We start from the raw sequence: 21226 nt of genomic DNA on the forward strand, positions 1-21226 counted from the left end.
CAGCGTTTTGGGGGCTTGATTAATCGTATCCGTTGATTCTGTTGGAATTTAGATTGATTTGTGACGTGGATGGATTTGATTGGTGGATTAGTATAAACGGTGTTTGGAAGAGAATAGGAAAAGTCTTGACTGTACTACTTCACTGTGTCCACTAATCTTGGCTGCCCATCTGTGGTTTACATTCATCCTAAAACCTCAAACTAAATATTTAATACATGTATATATATACACACACGCACGCGTCTCCGAAATAATTCATATAAATAATACTGTAATAATGATATAAATAAATCATCCTAGTGCAGATTGTTACTTCACTGGTGAATAAGTAGACACGTGATTAAACTGTTGGATTGATTGGTTACAGACGATGAAGTGATTTATTGGTTGTCATGTCCTCATTAAACATTCTTTCATAAATAGTGAGAGTTCGAATCATGAGTGAAGACACATTTCAGGATGTGTGAGTAGTGGTTGTGTGTAGATGATTTCAGTGCTCGCATGTGTGTGGTGGACCCCACTCCCATTTACTCCACCGAGATTTGTGCCAGTCCTGTTCTTTCATTATTCATTAGGTCATTTGTAGAAGGATATCATTTCCGTACCTTCTAGGGTTACGTGACAATAGGATTTATAAGTTTAGTTTGGTTTTTGAAAATCTTTTAGCCATATACGTGATATGACTTTAATTGTCACATATGATTTCTGGTCAAGTTGATAAATACTAAAAAGTCAATAAACCACTATAATTAATGCATTATTGATTCTGTCCATCTCTTAACAACCCTCATATAGAGTGGGGCTAGTCATCTTTGTCACAAATAAATTGATAAATTTTTAATAAATTATTCAAAGAGTTAATTGGATAAAAGTAGGTTAAACAAACTTGAGTTTAGCATGAATGGCTCTTTGTCAAACATAAAATTAGTATAATTATATATATATTAAAAAATGGATAAACCACATTCATTAAAAAAAATAGTAATGAAATAAAAAAACAATCCCCGTCTAAGTGGAGTTAACAACACAACAAGACAATTCACTAGAAATGGAGATTGATAAAGCACAACAGGGTTAAAAGAACGAACAATATAAGCAAAATAACACGCAAAAGTACATCCATAGAAGGAACATAGGATAAGACAGGGACTAGACATGCAAGACTCACCTACTTGTGTCATCCTCTACTAAACCATCTTCTTATCCGACAAGGATGAATCAATCTATTATGCAAGAAACTCCAAGTTACATTTTATTGTTGTAGTTGAGTACTCCAATTTTGCCTTCTTTGTCTTTAGAGTTGCAGAAATCCATGATAAGAACACGTAAATAATTTTCATAATCACTATAGAATGTGTATAATATATATCATGGAAAAATGGCAGTGCTTCTTTCCAGTCAAATATTTCAAATTGCCCCAATAAAGAGATCCTTAGCTTTCTCTCATGGGAAAAAGAAAACTTTGATCTCCACAATCCCCACAAATCATGCAAGGAGTTTAAATGGTGTGGCGGTTTAAACACTTGGGCAAATAATGCCAAATGTGGGTTGCTACAAGGTAAAGGAAGGACACATGTAATCCACTGATTCAGTTGCCCCGTGGCATAGCACGCAAGTAGTTATTGGAACCTGTTGCAACCTTTGGAAGCTAAGTTGTCTAGGGTGAGTATACTATTATCCCACATTAGCCATTTTTTTGTTTTGACAAAGTTGACAAACAACAAAGCAAAAGATAAATGGGTACGGAGGTGCACTAGTTATGATGATTTCACTGACCTCCTAAAGATAAACCCAAACCCCTCCCAAAATAGATAAGTGGTAGAGCGATAAGCTTTCATCCGAAAAGTTGAGGGTTTAACTCCCTCCCACAACATGGTTATAGATTTGAGGTGTGTGTAAAGAGAAATTTTTGTGTAAAGTAACAATTGTTGAATCTATCCAAAGCCACCATGTTGGGGTGGTTAGCAATACTAACCCATACCCCTTGAGAAGAATAAAGGTGGTGTGAGTTCAAAACCCATGTAGAGATATTAACTCCATGAGAGTATGGACTTCTCATGCAGACCCCAATAACTTAAGGTGTATGCACATGAGGCATTAACTTTGTACATGTCTTTGACTAATTAGAAGCTTATCCGCTTCATTAAAAAAATGTAGAATAATTTAACTTGAGAAAGTTTAAGTGATGATCCACACAGAATAAATTAGTGATTGATAAATGATTTGAAAGGAGAAAACTAGTTTTTACTAATAATAATAATAATAATAATAAAAATAATAATAAATAAATAAATAAATAAAAATGGATAAAATCATATTCTAATAATTAAAAAAATAAAAAGGATCCTAGGCAACAAATTGGTTCAATTAAGACATCAATGTACAATCCAGTTGTGTTTATATTCCTTTTATATTATATTCTAGCATATCATAACATATTCTTGTATTTTTAAGTTTATTGAAAAATAATTTGGTGAAGCATGACTTTAAAAATAATGTAATTGTTAGCTATTAAAATCAAAGATAATGTGATCTCTTAGTATTTCATGAGTTTGATCTTAGAAAGCTTGATAAATAAATATTTTTATATAATTTTTTTTATAATTCAAATTAATGCAATGATCGAAAGTTCATGGTTTATCCATATTTATAAATTAAAAAAATTTCAGAATTACTCAAAACTTGAAAACTACCAATAGCCATTTTTCTCTCAAGACAATTTGATATTGCTAGGTGATATTCTCAAAATAAAAAAAAAATAGTGATAAAACAATTAATAGAATAGGGGGAAGAACAGGATAAAACAAAATAGAACAAATAGTTATTTAAAAAGCTATAAATTAGTGAAGTTGAACAATGGAAGTAAGGCTGCAGTTAAAGTTAATAGTTGGCTCCACCAGGGCTCACATGACTGGTGTACTGAATTCCTTTGTTAATAATGAAGAACAAGAGGACCATCTCACTTTTAGCCACACTCTTTCTCTCTCCTTTCAAACATCTCAAACAATTGGAAAAAATCTATAAATTAATAAATAAATAAAATAAATAATTTATTTATTTATTAAATTATTTAATAGAATAATAATAATAATAATAATAATAATGATATCACATTATATAAGTTTTTTTCTCATATAACTGTAAGCAATATACATGTTTACTGTATAGTCGGTGCAGCCAGACAAGTGTTATTCAATAACCGATTCATATTAAAATATAATTTTAATAAATATTATATATTGTTATTGTTTTTATTTTCATATATCAATAAACTCAATATTAACAATAACAAATATTATTATCTGTATGTATTTTTTTAAGTTGAGTTCTTTGTCATTCATGATTAGATTTAAAAAGTTTTTGGTAATATATTCATACTTATCCAATGTAGGTCCAAAATATATTTTGTAATATTTTTGTTCAAAAAACCTAATTTTTGGATCATTGAAAAGGACCTAATATAAACATGTTCATCCACATGCCACCCACTAACAAACAAGTAATTATATCTTCTGTTTAAGTTTATGCCATAAACCATGTTGCTTTGCACTATTGAGAGCCCATGCATTAATTAAGAGAATTCAAGAGGACAGCACAAGGAGATGGCTTCATAAATGTGAGGCAAAAAGGATGTAAATCTAGTCATTAAAGCTTAGTCAAACCTTTAATGAAGTTTTCTATTAAATTTGATTGATCAAAATAAATGTAAGCTCTATTTAACAAAAATTACATAGATATATATTTTTAAGTGTTTGAGTGTTGGTTTTTTAAATATCACGAATTTTAGTTAGTCTGAGTAAGATATTGAAAGCTTTATAAAAAACGTATTTCACATAAAAATTTTAATTAAAAATTACGCTATTTTTTTTTTTTTTACTTGTCATATTTTTTTAATTTTTTTGTTCATTTTTACTTTGTCCATTTAAAAATTTTATATAATATTAAATTTTATTTTTTTCTAAATTCACCCTTTATATTTAATGTATATCTACAATTTTCAATAAATTATATTCAACCATATATTTTTCAAAATATATTTTAAATAGAGATAATATTGAAAAATTAATATTTTTTTTAAAATTTTAAATTACCAACAAACTTTCAACCAATTTTTTGTTTAATCTGTGTAAATTAGATAAGATTGATAAGTACTCCAAGTAACAGAAATACTTACATAAACAATCTAGGCCTCTCACAACCACTGTTGATATATATATATATATATATAAGTATTTAGGGTACATAATGAACTTTAATTAATTGATTAATTAGACAATCAGTGAGTAATTCATTTAGAGAAAACAAAAAAGGCCAAAAGAGTTGATGTTTTACTTTGAATAATTAAAATTAAACAGCTCATTCCAACCATAAAAAGATTCCAAGTTGCATTCTAATTGTTTTCATTTCCAATCTTCTCTCTATCCACACCAATTCACTCAACTACAAACCAAATAGACAAGCAATCACTTTGACAAATTCAATCTAAACAACAACAACAACAGCAACAGAATAATCACCAACTCTCAAAGAAAAGTTTCATTTGAATTATATAAAGAAACTCTAAACATAAATGAAAAGGAAATGAAGGTCAAAAAAACAGAGTTGAGATCCAGAACAACACAAGAAAAGGCAATAAAATAATGGATATATATAGGAAAGGAATTGGATCCAGAGAAGAGAAAGAGAGAGAAAGGAAGACCAATGGAATCAATCATGGGGTGCCTTAGTTGGTGTGTTGTGTGGAATCATGTTTCCAACCTCTATCCTCCCTGTCCTTTCCAGTCTGTTTGTTAGTTGTAAGCAAACTAGTAGCCATTAGCAAGTAATGTACTGCTACTTCTCCTTCTCCTTCTCCTTCTTCCTTCTTTTTTCTTTTACTGTATTGTTTTTTTCTTCACTTTTCTCTCTCTACACCAACCATACTATTCCACATCTTGTTCACCATCACACACATATACTGCCTTCTTTCTTCTCTTCTGTTTTTTATTCTCATTCCCTTTCACTTGACAAAAAGAAAGGTTTTTTTAAAAAAATTTTTTAAAAATTGGTTTTTTTTTTCTCTATCTTTCCATCTATCAACATGTTTCCTTGTATTCCTTGAACAAGCCTCTCTCTCTCTCTCTCTCTCTCTCTCTCTCTCTTTCTTTATTATCAATCACTTTCTTTCTTCTCTTTTTTTTTCTCTTTCTCCTTCTCTTCTTGGTTTTGTTTCCTTCTCTCTCTCACTCTCTCTCTCTCACTCTCTATCTATCTCTTTCTCTTGTGTGTGCTTTTCTTTCTCTATCATTTACATTTCTGGTCTTTGCTGCTGTTCTGGCATTCAACATGTCCACTTGTAATTCTTTCTCTTTCTCTGTTTTCTAATCTTTAGAGGTGTTCTTCACCTTATAGCACCATCTCTGAGTTCTTGAATTCCTTTTCTCTCTCTCTCTCTCTCTCTCTCTCTCTCATGATTTGTGAACTTGTTCTTCTATCACAGTGCTATCTTTGAGTTCTTGAGTACCTTTCTCTCTCTCTCTCTATATTCCAATCTTCACTTTCAAAGTTCTCATCTTGAATCCCTAGTTTCTCCTCTTTTTCTCTCTCCAAATCTTTTGCCAGGTCTGAGTTGAGGAAATTCTCAGCTTCATTCTCTCTCAAAGGTACAACCTTTTCATTCCACAAACTCTGAAACCATGGAGAAGCAGCAGCCCATTCCCTAGAAAACCAAGCAAAGATCCAATCTTTGCACCTAAACATCAAGAAATGCATCTCCATCTCCATCTTCTTCTCCTCCTCCTCCTCCTCCTCTTCATCCCTTTTCCTTCCCACTCATCCGACCTCCGATCCCTCCTCGAGTTCAAGAAGGGCATCGTCTCTGACGCCTCCGGCCTCGTCCTCTCCTCCTGGAACCCCCCGCCGTCCAACCTCTCCTGCCCTACCTCCTTTCATGGCGTCGTCTGCGACCTCTCCGGCTCCTCCGTCATCGCCATCTCTCTCTCCGGCCTCGGCCTCGCCGGCGAACTCAAGCTTGCCACTCTCTCTTCCCTCAAATCCCTCCGCAACCTCTCCCTCTCCAACAACTCCTTCTCCGGCCGCCTCGTCCCCTCCCTCGGTTCCATCACCACTCTCCAGCTCCTCGACCTCTCTTCCAACCACTTCTACGGCCCCGTCCCCGCCCGGATCACCGAGCTCTGGGATTTGACTCACCTGAACCTTTCCCACAACCAGCTCACCGGCGGGATTCCGGCGGGCTTCCAGAACCTCCAGCAGCTGAGAACCTTGGATTTAAATTCCAATGGCCTGTGGGGCGACGTGGGGCAATCTCTCTCTGAGCTTAGGAATGTTGAGCTTCTGGATTTGAGCTCCAATGGCTTCTATGGAGCCATTGCTTTAGAACCTGGGAACTTCAGCTTGGGGAACACAGTGAGGTACATGAATCTCAGTGGTAATCAGATCAGTGGGGAATTCTTCTCCAGTGATTCCATTGTCATGTTTAGGACGTTGGAGGTGTTGGATGTGAGTGGGAATCAGATTGGAGGCCAGCTTCCCAAGCTTGAATCTTTGACAAATATGAAAGTTTTCAAAGCTGGAAATAATCGCTTGTTTGGTCCTGTTCCAGTGGAGCTGTTTGGTGATCGGATGCCATTGTTGGAGCTTCATCTCAATGCCAATGCATTCTCTGGTATGCACCATTGATTCTTACTAGTTATTCTTCTTCTTAGTTATTGCTTCGAAACAATGCTTTTCTTCTAATGTTTTGTATAGCTTATCTTTCAAAAATGCTTTTTTTGTCGGAATCTAGCTTGCCTAATAAGTAGCCTAAATTACGACACAAGTTTCGCTTGCTTGTTTGTCGTCTTAGTGAAGAAGAATTAAAATTTTTCTCTTGCTTGTCGACTTGTGGTCTTTTCCATTTCCTTCCATCCTTCTCGAAGACTTGAGATCTTCCATTACATCACTTGCAAATTGGGTACTTCTTCTGCATTATGTTGCATTGCATAAGTTAATTCTAGTCTTGTGAGAGAGATATTTTACTTCTGGTTGCTTTTCTTTTACTGCAATTCGCACTTAGTGTCGTTTAATTATTGCTGCATTTTATCTTGAACCATTGATTATCAAAAGTTCTTTTCTATGCAGGTTCTGTCAGTTCTATAAACTCCACAACTTTGAAGGTTTTAAATCTTTCCTCAAATTCACTAGGAGGTTCACTCCCGGCTAGCTTGGGCAGCTGCACAACTCTGGATTTGAGTAAAAACATGCTATCTGGTGACCTATCTGCAATACAGGAGTGGAAAGATACACTAGAGGTCATTGATCTGAGTTCAAATACAATTTCAGGAAGCTTTCCGAACAATACCGCTCAGTTTGGTTCTTTAATTTCTATCAAGCTTCAGAATAACTCTTTAGCCGGTGTTCTTCCTGCTGTATTAGGCACTTATCCTAGGCTAACCACATTGGATCTTAGTTTGAATGAGTTAACAGGACCGATATTACCGAGCCTTCTAACATCACCAACATTGACTAGTTTGAATCTGTTGGGAAATCACTTTACAGGATCTATCCCTTTTCAAAGCCTTTCATCTGCAGATTCAACTGACATGACTGCACATTCACCTCTAGAAATTCTTGACCTGTCTGACAATCAGTTTTCTGGTCTTCTGCCACCAGAGGTGAGTAACATGAAAAGCCTTAGAGTACTAAATCTACGGGAGAATACATTGTCGGGTGAGTTGCCGGTTGAATTGAGCATGCTTGGTGGATTGGAAGTTCTTGACCTTTCTGTCAATCAATTCAAGGGTAGGATCCCTGAAATGCCTCAGCCTGGTCTAATGGCATATAATGTTTCCTACAATGACCTATCTGGTGTTGTTCCTCAAACTCTGCAGCGGTTCCCAGAGTCTTCATTCCATCCAGGCAATGCTTTCTTAGTCTTACCAGATACCATTGGTTCTAGAACAAATAACACTGATATCAACAATGGCGATGCTCATCGTAGACATATGAAGTCCAGTATTCAAGTTGGGTTTATTGTTGGCTGTGTTGGTGCGGTGGTGTTGATCATTTTCTTTTTCATGGCATTTTATAAGATAAGGTCTCAAGAATTTTGTGGCAGAAATGGATTTGGAGCCCAAGCTTTTGGTAGAGATGTAAAGCAAGAAAGATTCAGTGGTGCCGATATGTATACGTCTCAACAAAAAGATGATCCTGCGCAAATTTCGACGAGTTATTCAAATGCGCATCTTTTGACTTCAACTTCCCGGTCAATGTGTCCTCAAAGGGACTTGATGAGTGAGATGGGGGAATACGGCTACTCTGATCCAAACGAACTTCCTGAGTTGATGAAGCTTGATGCAGTCGAACACCATTCTCCAAAGTCACCCTTACCTTCTTCACCGCTTTTTACTGACACACACTCATCAGAGCAATCAGTGGTGATGGATGTTTATTCACCTGATCGGTTTGTCGGAGAGCTACTTACTTTTGACAGGTCTTTAGTGTTCACTGCAGAGGAGTTATCGCATGCTCCCGCAGAAGTCCTTGGTAGAAGCAGTCATGGGACTTCATATAAAGCTACATTAGGCAATGGTCATGTGTTAACGGTAAAGTGGCTCCGGGTTGGTCTTGTGAAGCATAAAAAAGATTTCATCAAGGAGGCGAAAAGATTATGGAGCATAAGGCATCCAAACATTGTCCCGCTAAGGGGCTATTATTGGGGCCGGAAGGAGCAAGAAAGACTTATAATTTCAGACTACATCGAAGGCGATAGTTTGACACTGTATCTTTATGGTAAGCCTTCTTATGTTGTACCATTTTGTTTATTTTCAGTTAATTACATCACCTCTCCCTGTTGTTGTACATTGGCATTTCATAAAATTTGATTCCATTACATTCTGCAGAATCAACTCCAAGAAGATACTCCAGATTAACGGTCAACCAACGGCTAAAAATCGCAATTGATGTTGCTCGTAGTTTGTGCTACCTGCATGATGAGAAGAACCTACCTCATGGTGATCTAAAGCCGACTAATATTATCTTAGGACTTGATTTCACTGCACGGTTGACAGACTTCGCCCTTCATCGTTTTATGACCACAACTGGCGTTGCAGAGCAGGTGTTAAATCTTGGAGCTCTTGGATACAGGGCACCGGAATTAGCGACAGCAGCTAAGCCACTCCCAACATTCAAAGCTGATGTGTATGCTTTCGGTGTCATATTGATGGAGTTGCTAACTAGAAAAAGCGCCGGTGATATTATATCCGGCCAGCCGAGTGCAGTTGATCTTACTGATTGGGTGAGAGTGTGTAATAGAGATGGAAGAGGAACAGAATGTTTCGACAGAGACATTGCAGGCTTGGAGGGTGCATCAAAAGTGATGGAAGAGTTGCTTGCTCTGTCTCTCAGATGTATTCTTCCGGTAACTGAGAGGCCTAACATGCGAGCTGTTCTCGAAGATCTCTGTTCCATAGAATCATGATTTTTGTACATTTTATTTAATTTTTTGCTCTCACAATTTTCAGTTTACCAGCTTGCCAACCGAGATCAAAGCCATTCTCTGTTTCTTGTGTAAAAATGGTTTGTCCATTGATTGATTGACATTAAACTGATTTTGCATTCCAGAAGGATGTTAGTTAATGTAATTCTGTTGTTTGATGTGTGTTTCTTTGATGAGTCATTTTCATCAACAGGTCATTCTTTGATACATAAGAGGCTGTTTTTTTTTTTATTGATTCAGTAAATGAAGTAAAATAGAAGAGAAAACAAACAAGGCACACTGCAATTCACAAGAGCATTTCACAGTATGAGTTCTACTAAACAATCACACTTAAGCATAGAAAGGGTGACTCTAAGCATAGTCGCATTGTTTTAGCTTTTATATACCACTAGTCATTGGAATAATTCTGCTTGGCATCAATAAGTGCTCCATCTCATCAAATCACAGAGTTGAACGTGAATTGTCTGGTGACTGTTGAGTATTTGATTTAAGGGTGTGGTCTTGTGACGACGAAAACAAGTTCGGGTAAGAGAAGTAAGGATCATCCTCTAACGATCCAGATCGCTGATACTGATGAGAAGCATGGAGTTCCGGACTTTGCTCTCTAGAATCAGATCTCCATTCTAATCCATCACTTATAGCATGGTTGATATGGCCTGATGATTTTTGTCGATGAAGGTCTGATCTCTGCAATGTTTCCTGTTGATCAGATCCAATTTCTTCGTTTCTGTTTTCGATGCTCTCGGAGATCCTTGTGTTACGTCTGGTGGCAAGCTCTGTGATTCTAACCTGAGCGAGGCTGGCTGCAGCACGAGCAGCTGCTGCGGCTCGTTCAGCTGTTTCAGCAGCAGTTTGAGCTGCTGCCAAGACATCGTTCAAGTCGGTGTTGATCTCAGTTTGGGTCCGAGAAAAAGATGGCCTTTGCTGGTCTTGATTTGTCGGAACAGATTTGGAGGATAGGGAAGGCGGCACACTTGCTTTCTCAGAAAATGAACCAGTAGACAGCACTGGAGAAGTGACAAAGGGGATAAACTGTCTGTTTTCCTTCGAAGGAACAGAATCTGAAGGGTTATAAATTGGAGCCGTCGGTTGCTCTGCCATATGCAGCAAATCCTCATTTGAAGTAGATCGTTTCGTAAACTCATGGCTTAAATCATGTGTGAGAGAGGACGCTGGAGGTGGAACATATTCGGGAGCTGATGTAGTATCAGGGATAGTTTGGACTGAAATTTTTGGAACTTCGGGAAGATCTAAGGTATCGTCATCAAGTTCCTGCTCTTCAGCAGTGGTGGTTGAAGATAATGATTCATTGTGTTTCTCACTGGGTAGAGGCAGTGTAGAACCACTAACGAAGTTGCTTGGTCCATTCTGAAATAAGAGAAAAATAAGACGGAGACATGCTAGGTCGTTCAAGGAGTTGAAAATTCTAATATGGAATATATTGGTTTCGTTGCATCACCATAATACATACCAGTAAATCTTCGTGTGGTTTGAGAAACTCAGATTCAGAATCAGCTGGATCCCAATCTAATTCATGCTCTTCAGCAATTTCCTTGAGCAACTTCAATTTTGCTTCCACGGATGGGGCACGAACCGATAATAATTCAATTACCTGCAAGATCAGCATTGGTTTGCATGATGTTGGAAGCATTGGGAAGAGATCGAGCAAAGTAGATGTACTGATGTTTGACATTTTGTCTCACCTGGCGATTAACTCCACAATCTGGCATGAGTTCAGAGGCAGCTTGAACAAATTCTTTTCCGTATTTTGCTGCAAATAACATCTGGACCTGCTGCAATTCAGGCAAGTCGGCGCACCTTGGTGCAGCAAAACAAACACTAGAAATTGCCTCTTTAAGGTCAAGTGGACATTCCCTGATGGAAAATTATTTGCAGTGAGTTCTTCAATCAGTTCCCTTAAACCCAAATACAGAACAATCATTCAAGCAATTCTCATTATTTACAAACCTTCCACCCTGTAACCATAATCCGGTCATGCATATAAAGCAATTCTAAACATCTCACAGTCATGGAGGATATTCAATCAACAGCATTAATAAGTTTCTGAGTTCCTACATGTCCAATTAAACAGTAATGAAAAGAAAATTTTATTGATCCTATTTTTGGATTCACACCAGTTTCACTTTTCATTAAAAAACTAAAATCATCATTTATAGAATATTAGGGAATTGACACACAACAAGTAAAGCACATATGTATTTATGACATTCTTTCATGAGTTAGAAATTACATCAATTGGATTAACTTGACAAATCTTACTAAAGCTTCATTGCCAATGAACAAAATGATTCCATGTGATAATTTAAGGGATTTAAAAGAACAGACAGACACAATACAAAAGAAAAAGCTCATCTTGCAATATGAGATTTCCACATAACATGCACATCAGTATGACATACAAAACCAAACCATGAAAGCACACATCCTATGACTTTTAATGCATATATGAAAAGATTAACAAAAGAATAGAGTAGCAAACCTTTGAGTCTCAATAATGGGAAGCCGAACAACTATGAGTTCACAAAACAGCTCAATAATCTCATGTGCCGCCATCATGTTCTCTTCCCGAATTATGTGCTCCACCTAAAACCAAGCATCTACCAGGTATCATTCCAAAATTCAAATATATATATATATATATATATATACACAAATTTGTATTGATTTCTAAAGCAAAAGAATATATTCTACAGATCAACGAAACATATTCATAAGAAGAGGATATATAACAAGGTACCCGAATCCGGGCAGTGGCCTCTTGCCCATTCTCAAGTAGCTTAGCAATATCTCTCCGCATCTGCTTCAATTGAATTTCCCTCCGGTTCCTCAACAATTTTATCCTTGGGATTGTCAGCTTCAGAAGGGTTTTACTAAAACAAAACAACACAAATGAATCAAAACCCTAGTTTTTCCTCCACAAAACTCTAAACATGTCATGAATCATGCTCCCTGCCATGAGATTTCTTAACCTACTAATTTACAAACATCCTCATGTATCTAGACAACATTGGATCAAACAAAAGGACTGGCCTTTACGATGATATCAAACAAAAAAACCAAAAAAGATCCAATTTTTGTTCCATAAAAACACAATTCACAACAAAGAAAGGCGAAATTTTCAAACAAAAACAAGAAAAAAGAAGTAATAATAGAGATCATAGAATCACAAACCACTTGGCTCCCTTAAAAGCGCCCTTATTGAAGAAGGCATCAAGCATCGCCATGGCGATCAATCAAAACTCTCAGATCGAAAATTTCTGCAAACTAATATTGCTAAAAATAAAAAATAAAAATTCAACACACTGGGCTTTGATTGATCGGTGAGAGAAGGATCCAACAAACACCCAAATATATATATAGGAAGAGAAAAATCGAGATGAAAACAAGAAAAAAAAGAGAAAAAATCGAAAGTTTTATCGCTAAGATGGGTCCCCGATCACAGCGTGGAAAACAGCGGAAACGTTTTGCTTAGCGACTAAGTTCGCTCCAACTGTGAATTTCTCATAATATTTATATTATATATATATATATATATTTATAATATAAATTTATAGATATATATGAATAAATTTATTTATTTTTATCTGAGATAATGTTGTTAGAGGCGATGTACAAATGGGTAATTACTAATATACCCTGCCGAAAAATGATATTTATTTTTATACATTTTTTTGGAGAGAAGAGAGATGGTTTGGGATTTTTTTGTAAAGTTTCTTCGTTGAGGAAATAAATAAATATATATCAAATATAAATTTTTTTATCACGAGTTATTGAAAATCATAATAAAAAAACATCTCCTGTTAAGTTTTTATTTTTTTTTTAAAACAACCTAAATTTCTGTCACTTAAATCAACCCCATTAAGAACAAATATAGTTTTAATGCATACATTTATACTTTCTCCAGTCTTTTTTATTTATTTTATTTTAAAAATTTTATCTTTTTTTTGCTTATCATACTTAAAAGTTTAGGAAACATTAAATATTATTTTTTAAAAAATTTAATTTTTATATTTAATATATTTATGCAACTTTTAATAAATTATATTCAACTATATATTTTTAAAAAATATTTTTTAATAAAAATACCCTTTATAAATTAAGACAATCTTTTATTAAAAAAAAAAAAATGACCGAAGAAAGGTATTTAGGAGGTTCAGGGTTGAGTTCAAAAACAACACACTTACTTTAACGACAAATAAAAACCTTCCTAAAGCTTATATAAAAACATACATCAAGATAAATAAAATGAAGATTAAAAAAAAAACACATGGATGAGTAGCATGACGTTTATATGAATTATGATGCTGTGAGAGCGCCCAAAACAATATAAAGAAAGCGGGGCAAGAATTCATGAACAAATAACAAGTTATACAACAATAAATTAAAAACTCAAAAAAAGAGAAAAATAGGAATTGGTCTTCTTGAGAAGAGGCACTTATAAACAATACTAGTTTTGAGGTTGAGCTTCTTTGATTGATGTATTTGCAGTGAGAGTGAGCTGATGGCAGAGGATGCCACAAATAACAACTCCCTGAAGAACTTCTGAGATGAATGATGAAATAGTTTGTGAATTTGTGTTTGGTTTATAAGAGACCAAGAGATCTCAATTGCTGAACATGTTCAGGTGGAAGGGGTGGTGGGCTCCAACTTGAATCAGCCATCTCACCATCAACATCCTCCACAACATATTCCTGACAAATATACAATGAGAAAATACGAAATAATTCGATTTAAGCGTTAACATTTACTTTGCAGAGCTAAAAGGATCAGAAAGAGAGGGATGATTTACTTTGGTTAGCATTCGCTTTGCGAGAATATGATAGTGCCGTTGCCAAATCCGTTGGCCAACCATTGTTGCGACTAGAACGCTGTAGAATATGCCGATGACAGTGAATAGCCCAAGCACGATGATCGCTGTGATGAACAACAACGGGAGTCCGGCTTCACCGGCACTTGCTAAGCAACCGCATTCACCTGCTGTACTTGTGCAACCTTCAATGCATGTTGTACAGTCCGTCCACATACAGAGAGTGCCAGGAAGATGGCAGTCCGCACACACACTGTAAAAGATGTAATTTACTAAAGTAACTAATACCAAAACCATTGCAAATGAACAGTGAAAATACCAACCCTGGTTGACAGCAACATATGCATAGCTCTCGGCATGGTTGAGCAAGATCATTACGAACACGTCGATCATAACAAGTTATGAAGCACCCAGACAATCCAAGCAAAGCAAAGAACAACAGAGCCCCTGAGCTCATAAGCAATTACAGTGAATAATTCAGTACAAAAAGCACCAGTGCAACATAGAATAATGCATATGCAAATGTGGCACAGTAACATTTCATAAACATTAATAAACTCAGAGGTCATAAAACATAGGTCTAGTAATAAAAGCAAAGTAATATATCAAGTATCAAAATTCAAAAGTCTACTCATTAAATTTTAATTGGTACAAATAATGATGAAATGATACTACAAAAGTAAGAAAAGGCACACTCATCCTCGGGAAAAAAGCACTTTTCAACATGTACCAATCCAAGGGAAAAGGCCAAAAGATTGTGGAAGGAAATCTGATAATGATATTAAGTGACTGTCAGGACTTCAAAACATGAAACTCTCAACCAAGAGAGAATCAATGCATTGTGCATAATGGTTTTAGTGGAGGTAAATGCCCAAGCAACAGCAATTGAGGATGGAATCTATAACTCAAAACATATTCATACATCAATCATTAGGATGACTATCTTTTTCCAGTTTTTCATAAAAACAGGTAACAAATAGCAATAAAATTGACGAGACCACTGCAATTAAGACCAAGCCAGGATAAGAACCAAAATATCAGTTGACAAATTTTGCTATATCATTTGAGCTTACCGCATATGTAATAGAAACTAATTTCATTGTCAAATTTCCAAGCCATTCGCAACCAATAATCTTGATATCTATCAGCCAAATACACCAAATATGCCAACGAAGAAATTACCTGCATAATGAAGGATAACATTGTCTTGATACATGAATGATTCATGGAAGATGGCACAAGAGTAAGTTGCAACCAACACAGAAACTTACCAGCTGCACCAGTGCAAAAATGAACAGTATATCCCTAGTCACAAAGAAACGGAACTTCAATGTCCTCCATTTCCTGTCTGTATGGACATGAACCCTTAGGTAGTAAGGAGCCTTACATGTTGTACAATGAGCAAATGCAAAACCTTCCTGAGAGCATTAAAAAAGTGATTATGAATAGCTGAAACCATAAAAAAGAAATATCGGTGTGCTCACACAAACCAAAACCATCATGAGAAAAAGGGGAGAAAATTAGAGAAACTAACATTCTAATGCCCATGATGATATAGATATGTGACAACAAAGAAAGGAATACTTGTCAGAACGGAACTCACAAACAACATAGTCAACATCTCTGTTTCTAGCTGATAATCTAAAAGGGGCAGGGAGAACATAAATCCAAAACACTTCAGTAAGCAAATGCCCTAAATAAGCAAAAATAAAGCTTCTGAGAGCTGTTCCATATAACAGGAAAAATGTCCGCACAAGCAACAATACCCATGATAACCACATCATATAGCTATTAAGTTAACTGCATGCGCAAAACATACATAAGTAGAAAACAAAGCACATTCATAAAGCCAAAAGACTCATTATACAGACATATGGATTTGATCCAAGACACATAAATATGTTGATTCACACAAGCTAACACCATGGGGCAAAGCAACTAGAAACTTAAAAAGTTGCACCCATGAACTACAATCCATCACCTATATAAATTCATGAAACCCGACATATAAAAGCTGATTCTAATCTAACCAACAAAAGACTAAAAATTTTGTGCCTGATGATAACTTACAGCATAAATTATAGCTTAAAACACATGGATTTCTGAAGAATTTTAAGCTTCAACGCTTAATTTAATCAACAAAGTAGCACAGGCAACTTTACCCTGACGGCGCGCCAGTGATCCAGACACTCCCTGTGCACATACTTTGATGTCCCCTTGCACTTACAAGGCGCTATGAAGTCCCTTCCTAAAAATTTTCCAGAGATTAACCAATTAATAGCTCACGTGGAACACTCACACACACACAAAAGAGATCCCTAACCATCACACTAAAACACAAATGCGTACAAAATCATGGCCAAAAATCCAAATTTCCATCAAATTGAAAAAAAGATTAAAATAAATCAATGACCAAAATTAGATCAATTTCATTTAAAAACTGCTACAAAAACTTCAAAAGTAGAAATGAATTAAGGACGCCCCAAACATCAAAAGAATGGAAAATCACTATAAAAAAAAAAGGGGGACCAAAGAACTGCTTAAAAGAAAAGAGGCATATACACCATCCCAAATACAGAGGTCCAGGAAAAACCCTAGAAACCCTAATCAATCAAATACATTCAAAACACAACCAATCCCAATTAAAAAAGAAAACTCCCAAATTGCAAAAAGAATTACAACTGGTGTCACGAGAAGAACCCAAAAAACCATAAAATTGATTGAATAAACTGAAAATGAATAAGATCGAGGGAGGAATTGAAAGGAGAACCATCAGTTTCGAGGCAGATGCGGCATTGCAGCTGATCACCAGGGCCGGCCTCCAGGTCAATCTCACCAACAGGGTCAACCGAAGGACTGGGAGCAATAAGAGGAGAGGAGCTCCCCGGATCCGCCATCGGAGACGAGAAGGCGAGAAGCTCACCGGCGCCCACCACCGCTTCCCTTCGCGAAGGAGGAGGAGGAGGTGGGGGAACTTTGGGAATTCCCAAAATGCGAAAGCTACTCCACACTTACAAAATCTCTTCCTTTTGAACAAGTGATGGTTTTTTTTCATTTTAACACCCAAAATTAGTTTTTTTATTATCTTTTACTTCTCTTATTATGCAACAACTAGTTGTAAATATGTGCAAGAATTTGGACAAAACTTTAAAAGTGTAGTACATACACAAATTTTTAATTTTTAATTTTTAATTTTTTGGAGAATTTTGCAAATAACTCACTGAGTTATTTTTTATATTAAAGTCCCTAAAGTTTAAGATTTCCCTCTAAGTTATGGTTCTTGTTTTTTCAGACACTCCCTTGAGTTACTTTTATTATCTTTTAATTCTCATCATTATTAAAGTTTGATGAATACAATGAATATGTATGTTTGGGAAATCAAAAAGGCTGCATACATACATATAAAAGCACGGTTCTGGGTAAATCTATAGATTTTAAATCTATAGGCATCTCACGGTGACCATGTAGTACTTAATACTATTTGACAAAGTAACAATATAGTACTCTTTCCGTTTATTTTTATATGTTATAAATCCATATTTTTTTATCGGTCATTTTTTAACATCAAGAAGCATAATTATTCTTAACATTCTATTCAATTCTTTTCTTGAAATTAAATATGAGAGAGAAATGTGAATACATAAATTAGAGGTAATTTTAGAAAAATAACTACTTTTTATTAAATTTTGTGAAATAACTAAGTTTCTTGGTATGTGAGATTCGGTTAAGCAGATAAAAAGGAACGGAAGGAGTAACTAACAATAAACTCACTATTCTACAAATAGTAGTTGTTACATTAATAATAACTGCCATCAAATGTTTCTTAATTTTAACCTAAAAAACACGTACTATATATATGTGTATATTAAATTTTAGTTATCTAAGATATTGAGATATAGAATATTCACAATAAAAAAATTGTATTATTGTCCCCTATTGTTAGAGGTTTTTTTTTTAAAAAAAATATATATATTATATTTAATAAAAAAAAATACAAAAAATACATATTTTGGTTATTATTTACCAAAATATACACAAATGCATGAAACTCCGTTTCACGAGTTTTTCAAATAAAAAATAAACTCTCAAAGTATTTACCGTTTTTCAAATTTATAGATAAAACAAGTATTTGTTTTATCAGTTTCATGTGTGTATGTGCACTTTGGTAAATAATAGCTAAAATACATATTTTGATTTTTTTTTAATATAATATTTAAAAAAAAGTATAAATGACTTGTTCATACTTTTATGAAAAATAATTACTTACTTTTTTTTTACAAAAGTTGTAAATGCTCCCTAGTTTACGGTGTGTTTACCCAGAACTCCTTTACTTCAAACATTGTTGTCTATTTATCTGTATAAAAGTTCTCTAAGGTTGTTTTTTTAATACTATATGCCCTAGAATAATAGCTATTTTTTTATATATTTTGGAAATAAATAACTTTTCAATATATCCTTTCTAAAAGTTAGATTTTTTTTTTTTTAAATATCCTTTCTTTTTTATCAATTTTTGGCCACTATGATCCAAAGTTCAGGTTATGTAATTAACTTTTTCAATTTTTGTCACAAATTCTACAACTACTCATACAAAGTTTTTAACAGTTATATATATTGCTTAAAATTTTAGAGCCTTTTTAAATAGTTGCACACTCTAGATTAATAAGGATTTTTTTATTATTATTGCATAATTAAAAATATTATTTTATTTAATAAGTCAATAGACAATGGAATACTTGATACCAAGATGAGTATAATAGATATCTAAATATTTACATAATTTTTTTTTATAGGGTTATGATGTAAATAAGCAATTTCTGTTGGTATAATAGCAAACAACTTCAAGGGGCACATAATTTTATATACAGGGAAAGTGTAATCTGGCCGTTCATAGGACATTCCGAGATTATTTAAAGTAAGAGAGAAGATTGAGAGGAGAGAGATAGGAACAATCTGATAGATAAACAGTGTAATAAACAGTGACCAACCATGGCATTTGTTCCAAACGGGTTGATGTGATGTTCTGTGATTTTTCTGTAGGCTTAGTAGAAATGGATTTTAATGGTTGAGATTGAATTGTCTATGCTCATATTGATTGAATGGTTGAGATAAAAATATTGTGCATCCTATTTTTCACGGGTTAGTGTGTGTTATTTGATTTTTCTATAGGTTTAGTAAAAATAAATTTCAATGGTTAAGATTGTTTCAGTTAATGTGGTTATATTGATTGAATGGTTGAGATGAATATACTGTGCATCTCATTTTATTGAAAGTTGAAATGAAAATGCGGTGTATATCCGACAGATTTCATGAATATTATTAGTCACTGTCAAAATTTATAATGGCTGAATAGTCATACTTTAATTCTAACTCTGTTTTATATGTATAATTCCTTGTTATAATGGAGGTTGCACTGGGTACAGTTGTTATCAAGTGGAGGCCAGATGTTGACAAAGACAAAATTGTTATCTAGTTAGGGTTGTTTGTAGGATATAAATATTTTTATATAAAATAATTAATGTTAAAAAAAAAAATTTACCAGAGAGAGAAATTTACATTGATTATTGTTAATTATTGTTGCTTGTCAATTGTTTGTAATAATTATAGATTCTGTGGTGTGGTGACTGTCAAAAAGAACCTAAATTTTTACAGACTTAACTTAAAATTTTTGAGATTTAGAATTGATAGAACAGACAAATAATCAATCTATTTTTAACAATTATATGATAGAAAACCTATTTCATTTTCTATCATCTTCTTATTCTATTTTTTTACCAAAAAAATATTATTTATAGATGTTTTTTTGGTTTTTTCTTGAAAATAATGATACTGGGGCTCAATGATACTAAAATAAACTTCAAGTAGTAATCCAACACATGATGTCATGGGCCCATAAATAGGTTTAGTCTCAAATCAGTTATGTACTAGAGAGGTCATGGGCTTGTAAGTGATTGGGCAATTCTCCCTTTCAAATTAGTCTTTTTTGAAATGTGGACCCAGCCGTCTACAATGAAGATGGAACTTTCTATCTTAAAAACTTGGTCCATGTGGGTGTATTCGATCGAGTTCGAATTGAACAGTAATCTACTCGAGCTCGAGCTCAGTTAAAAACTCACTGTTCGATACTGGGCTCGAACTCAATTGAGTTTTGTTTTTGAAATTCGAACTCGACTCGATACATAAATTGAGCTACTTGAATTCACTCGATTAATCTCGATAAAAGCTAACAAACTATGTTTAATCACAGATATTTTTATACCCGAGCTCGAACTCGAGCTTGAACTCAGTTATATATATATATATATATATATAATAAACTAATATATAATATATACGCACAAATACAACTACTTGATTAAGCTCGCAAGCACTCAAGTCAAGCATTAAGATATTCAAACTCGGCTTACTCAACTACTTGAGCTACTCGAGCTCAACTCAACTATAAGCGAGTCGAGTTCGAACTTTCCCCAAACCAAACTCAAATAGCTTATAAGTAGTAGTGTAATCATTTACACCCCTATTTGTGAGGAAAACTAACATAATTAATATAGTTGTTTTCAAGATGCCTCATTTTCAAATAAATAAATAAATAAAACAAAATAAATATAAAACAGAGAAAACATTAATAAATTGTGAAAATACTCTAGTACCCCTCATTGATTAACAGTAATCGGAAAAGTTAGAATGAGAATTCTCAAACAATTTACCCTTGTCTGTATTCCTAACTCAGTCTCAATGCATACCTCAACAAATGTAAGCTACCCAATCAGTTTGCAATCTATAATATAAAATCACAATATAAATTTGATAAACAAACTAATTGACAGCAGGATACATTGATAAACATGGAGAAAACATATTCATAAACATCTTTGAACTTCATATCAGAGATGAAATGCTCATTGTTTCACATAGTTAACCTGGCA

At 34.4% G+C, this 21226-nt stretch overlaps 3 protein-coding genes across 3 annotated transcripts; 1 reads left to right on the plus strand and 2 right to left on the minus strand.

Moving 5' to 3' along the window:
- Positions 1-5222: 5222 nt before the first annotated feature.
- Positions 5223-9633, plus strand: LOC120250333 (probable inactive receptor kinase At5g10020). The gene is made up of 3 exons (XM_039259137.1): positions 5223-6664; positions 7120-8769; positions 8880-9633. The coding sequence occupies exons 1-3, from the start codon at positions 5746-5748 to the stop codon at positions 9455-9457; spliced, it is 3147 nt and encodes a 1048-aa protein (XP_039115071.1). The 5' UTR covers positions 5223-5745; the 3' UTR covers positions 9458-9633.
- Positions 9634-9729: 96 nt separating this feature from the next.
- On the minus strand, positions 9730-12985 carry LOC120250334 (IST1 homolog). The gene is made up of 6 exons (XM_039259138.1): positions 12668-12985; positions 12234-12366; positions 11976-12079; positions 11179-11350; positions 10947-11087; positions 9730-10843 (listed from the first exon to the last, which is right to left on the minus strand). The coding sequence occupies exons 1-6, from the start codon at positions 12718-12720 to the stop codon at positions 9917-9919; spliced, it is 1530 nt and encodes a 509-aa protein (XP_039115072.1). The 5' UTR covers positions 12721-12985; the 3' UTR covers positions 9730-9916.
- A 787-nt stretch (positions 12986-13772) lies between these two features.
- On the minus strand, positions 13773-17315 carry LOC120250548. The gene is made up of 7 exons (XM_039259375.1): positions 17074-17315; positions 16466-16551; positions 15575-15721; positions 15377-15485; positions 14627-14750; positions 14286-14556; positions 13773-14187 (listed from the first exon to the last, which is right to left on the minus strand). The coding sequence occupies exons 1-7, from the start codon at positions 17198-17200 to the stop codon at positions 14080-14082; spliced, it is 972 nt and encodes a 323-aa protein (XP_039115309.1). The 5' UTR covers positions 17201-17315; the 3' UTR covers positions 13773-14079.
- Positions 17316-21226: the final 3911 nt, after the last annotated feature.

The sequence above is a fragment of the Dioscorea cayenensis genome, chromosome 19 (genome assembly GCF_009730915.1).
Source record: "Dioscorea cayenensis subsp. rotundata cultivar TDr96_F1 chromosome 19, TDr96_F1_v2_PseudoChromosome.rev07_lg8_w22 25.fasta, whole genome shotgun sequence".
Classification (NCBI taxonomy): domain Eukaryota; kingdom Viridiplantae; phylum Streptophyta; class Magnoliopsida; order Dioscoreales; family Dioscoreaceae; genus Dioscorea; species Dioscorea cayenensis.

Excerpts from the sequence above, each read along its gene's own strand:
- LOC120250333 (XM_039259137.1), top strand. The coding sequence starts at position 5,746 with ATGCATCTCCATCTCCATCTTCTTCTCCTCCTCCTCCTCCTCCTCTTC. Across the intron at positions 6,665-7,119 it reads CAATGCCAATGCATTCTCTG|GTTCTGTCAGTTCTATAAAC; the intron begins GTATGCACCATT and ends TTTTCTATGCAG. Across the intron at positions 8,770-8,879 it reads TTTGACACTGTATCTTTATG|AATCAACTCCAAGAAGATAC; the intron begins GTAAGCCTTCTT and ends TACATTCTGCAG.
- LOC120250334 (XM_039259138.1), bottom strand. The coding sequence starts at position 12,720 with ATGGCGATGCTTGATGCCTTCTTCAATAAGGGCGCTTTTAAGGGAGCC. Across the intron at positions 12,080-12,233 it reads AGGCCACTGCCCGGATTCGG|GTGGAGCACATAATTCGGGA; the intron begins GTACCTTGTTAT and ends GCTTGGTTTTAG. Across the intron at positions 11,351-11,975 it reads CCCATTATTGAGACTCAAAG|GGAATGTCCACTTGACCTTA; the intron begins GTTTGCTACTCT and ends ATTTTCCATCAG.
- LOC120250548 (XM_039259375.1), bottom strand. The coding sequence starts at position 17,200 with ATGGCGGATCCGGGGAGCTCCTCTCCTCTTATTGCTCCCAGTCCTTCG. Across the intron at positions 16,552-17,073 it reads CATCTGCCTCGAAACTGATG|GAAGGGACTTCATAGCGCCT; the intron begins GTTCTCCTTTCA and ends GAAAATTTTTAG. Across the intron at positions 15,722-16,465 it reads ATCACTGGCGCGCCGTCAGG|GAAGGTTTTGCATTTGCTCA; the intron begins GTAAAGTTGCCT and ends TAATGCTCTCAG.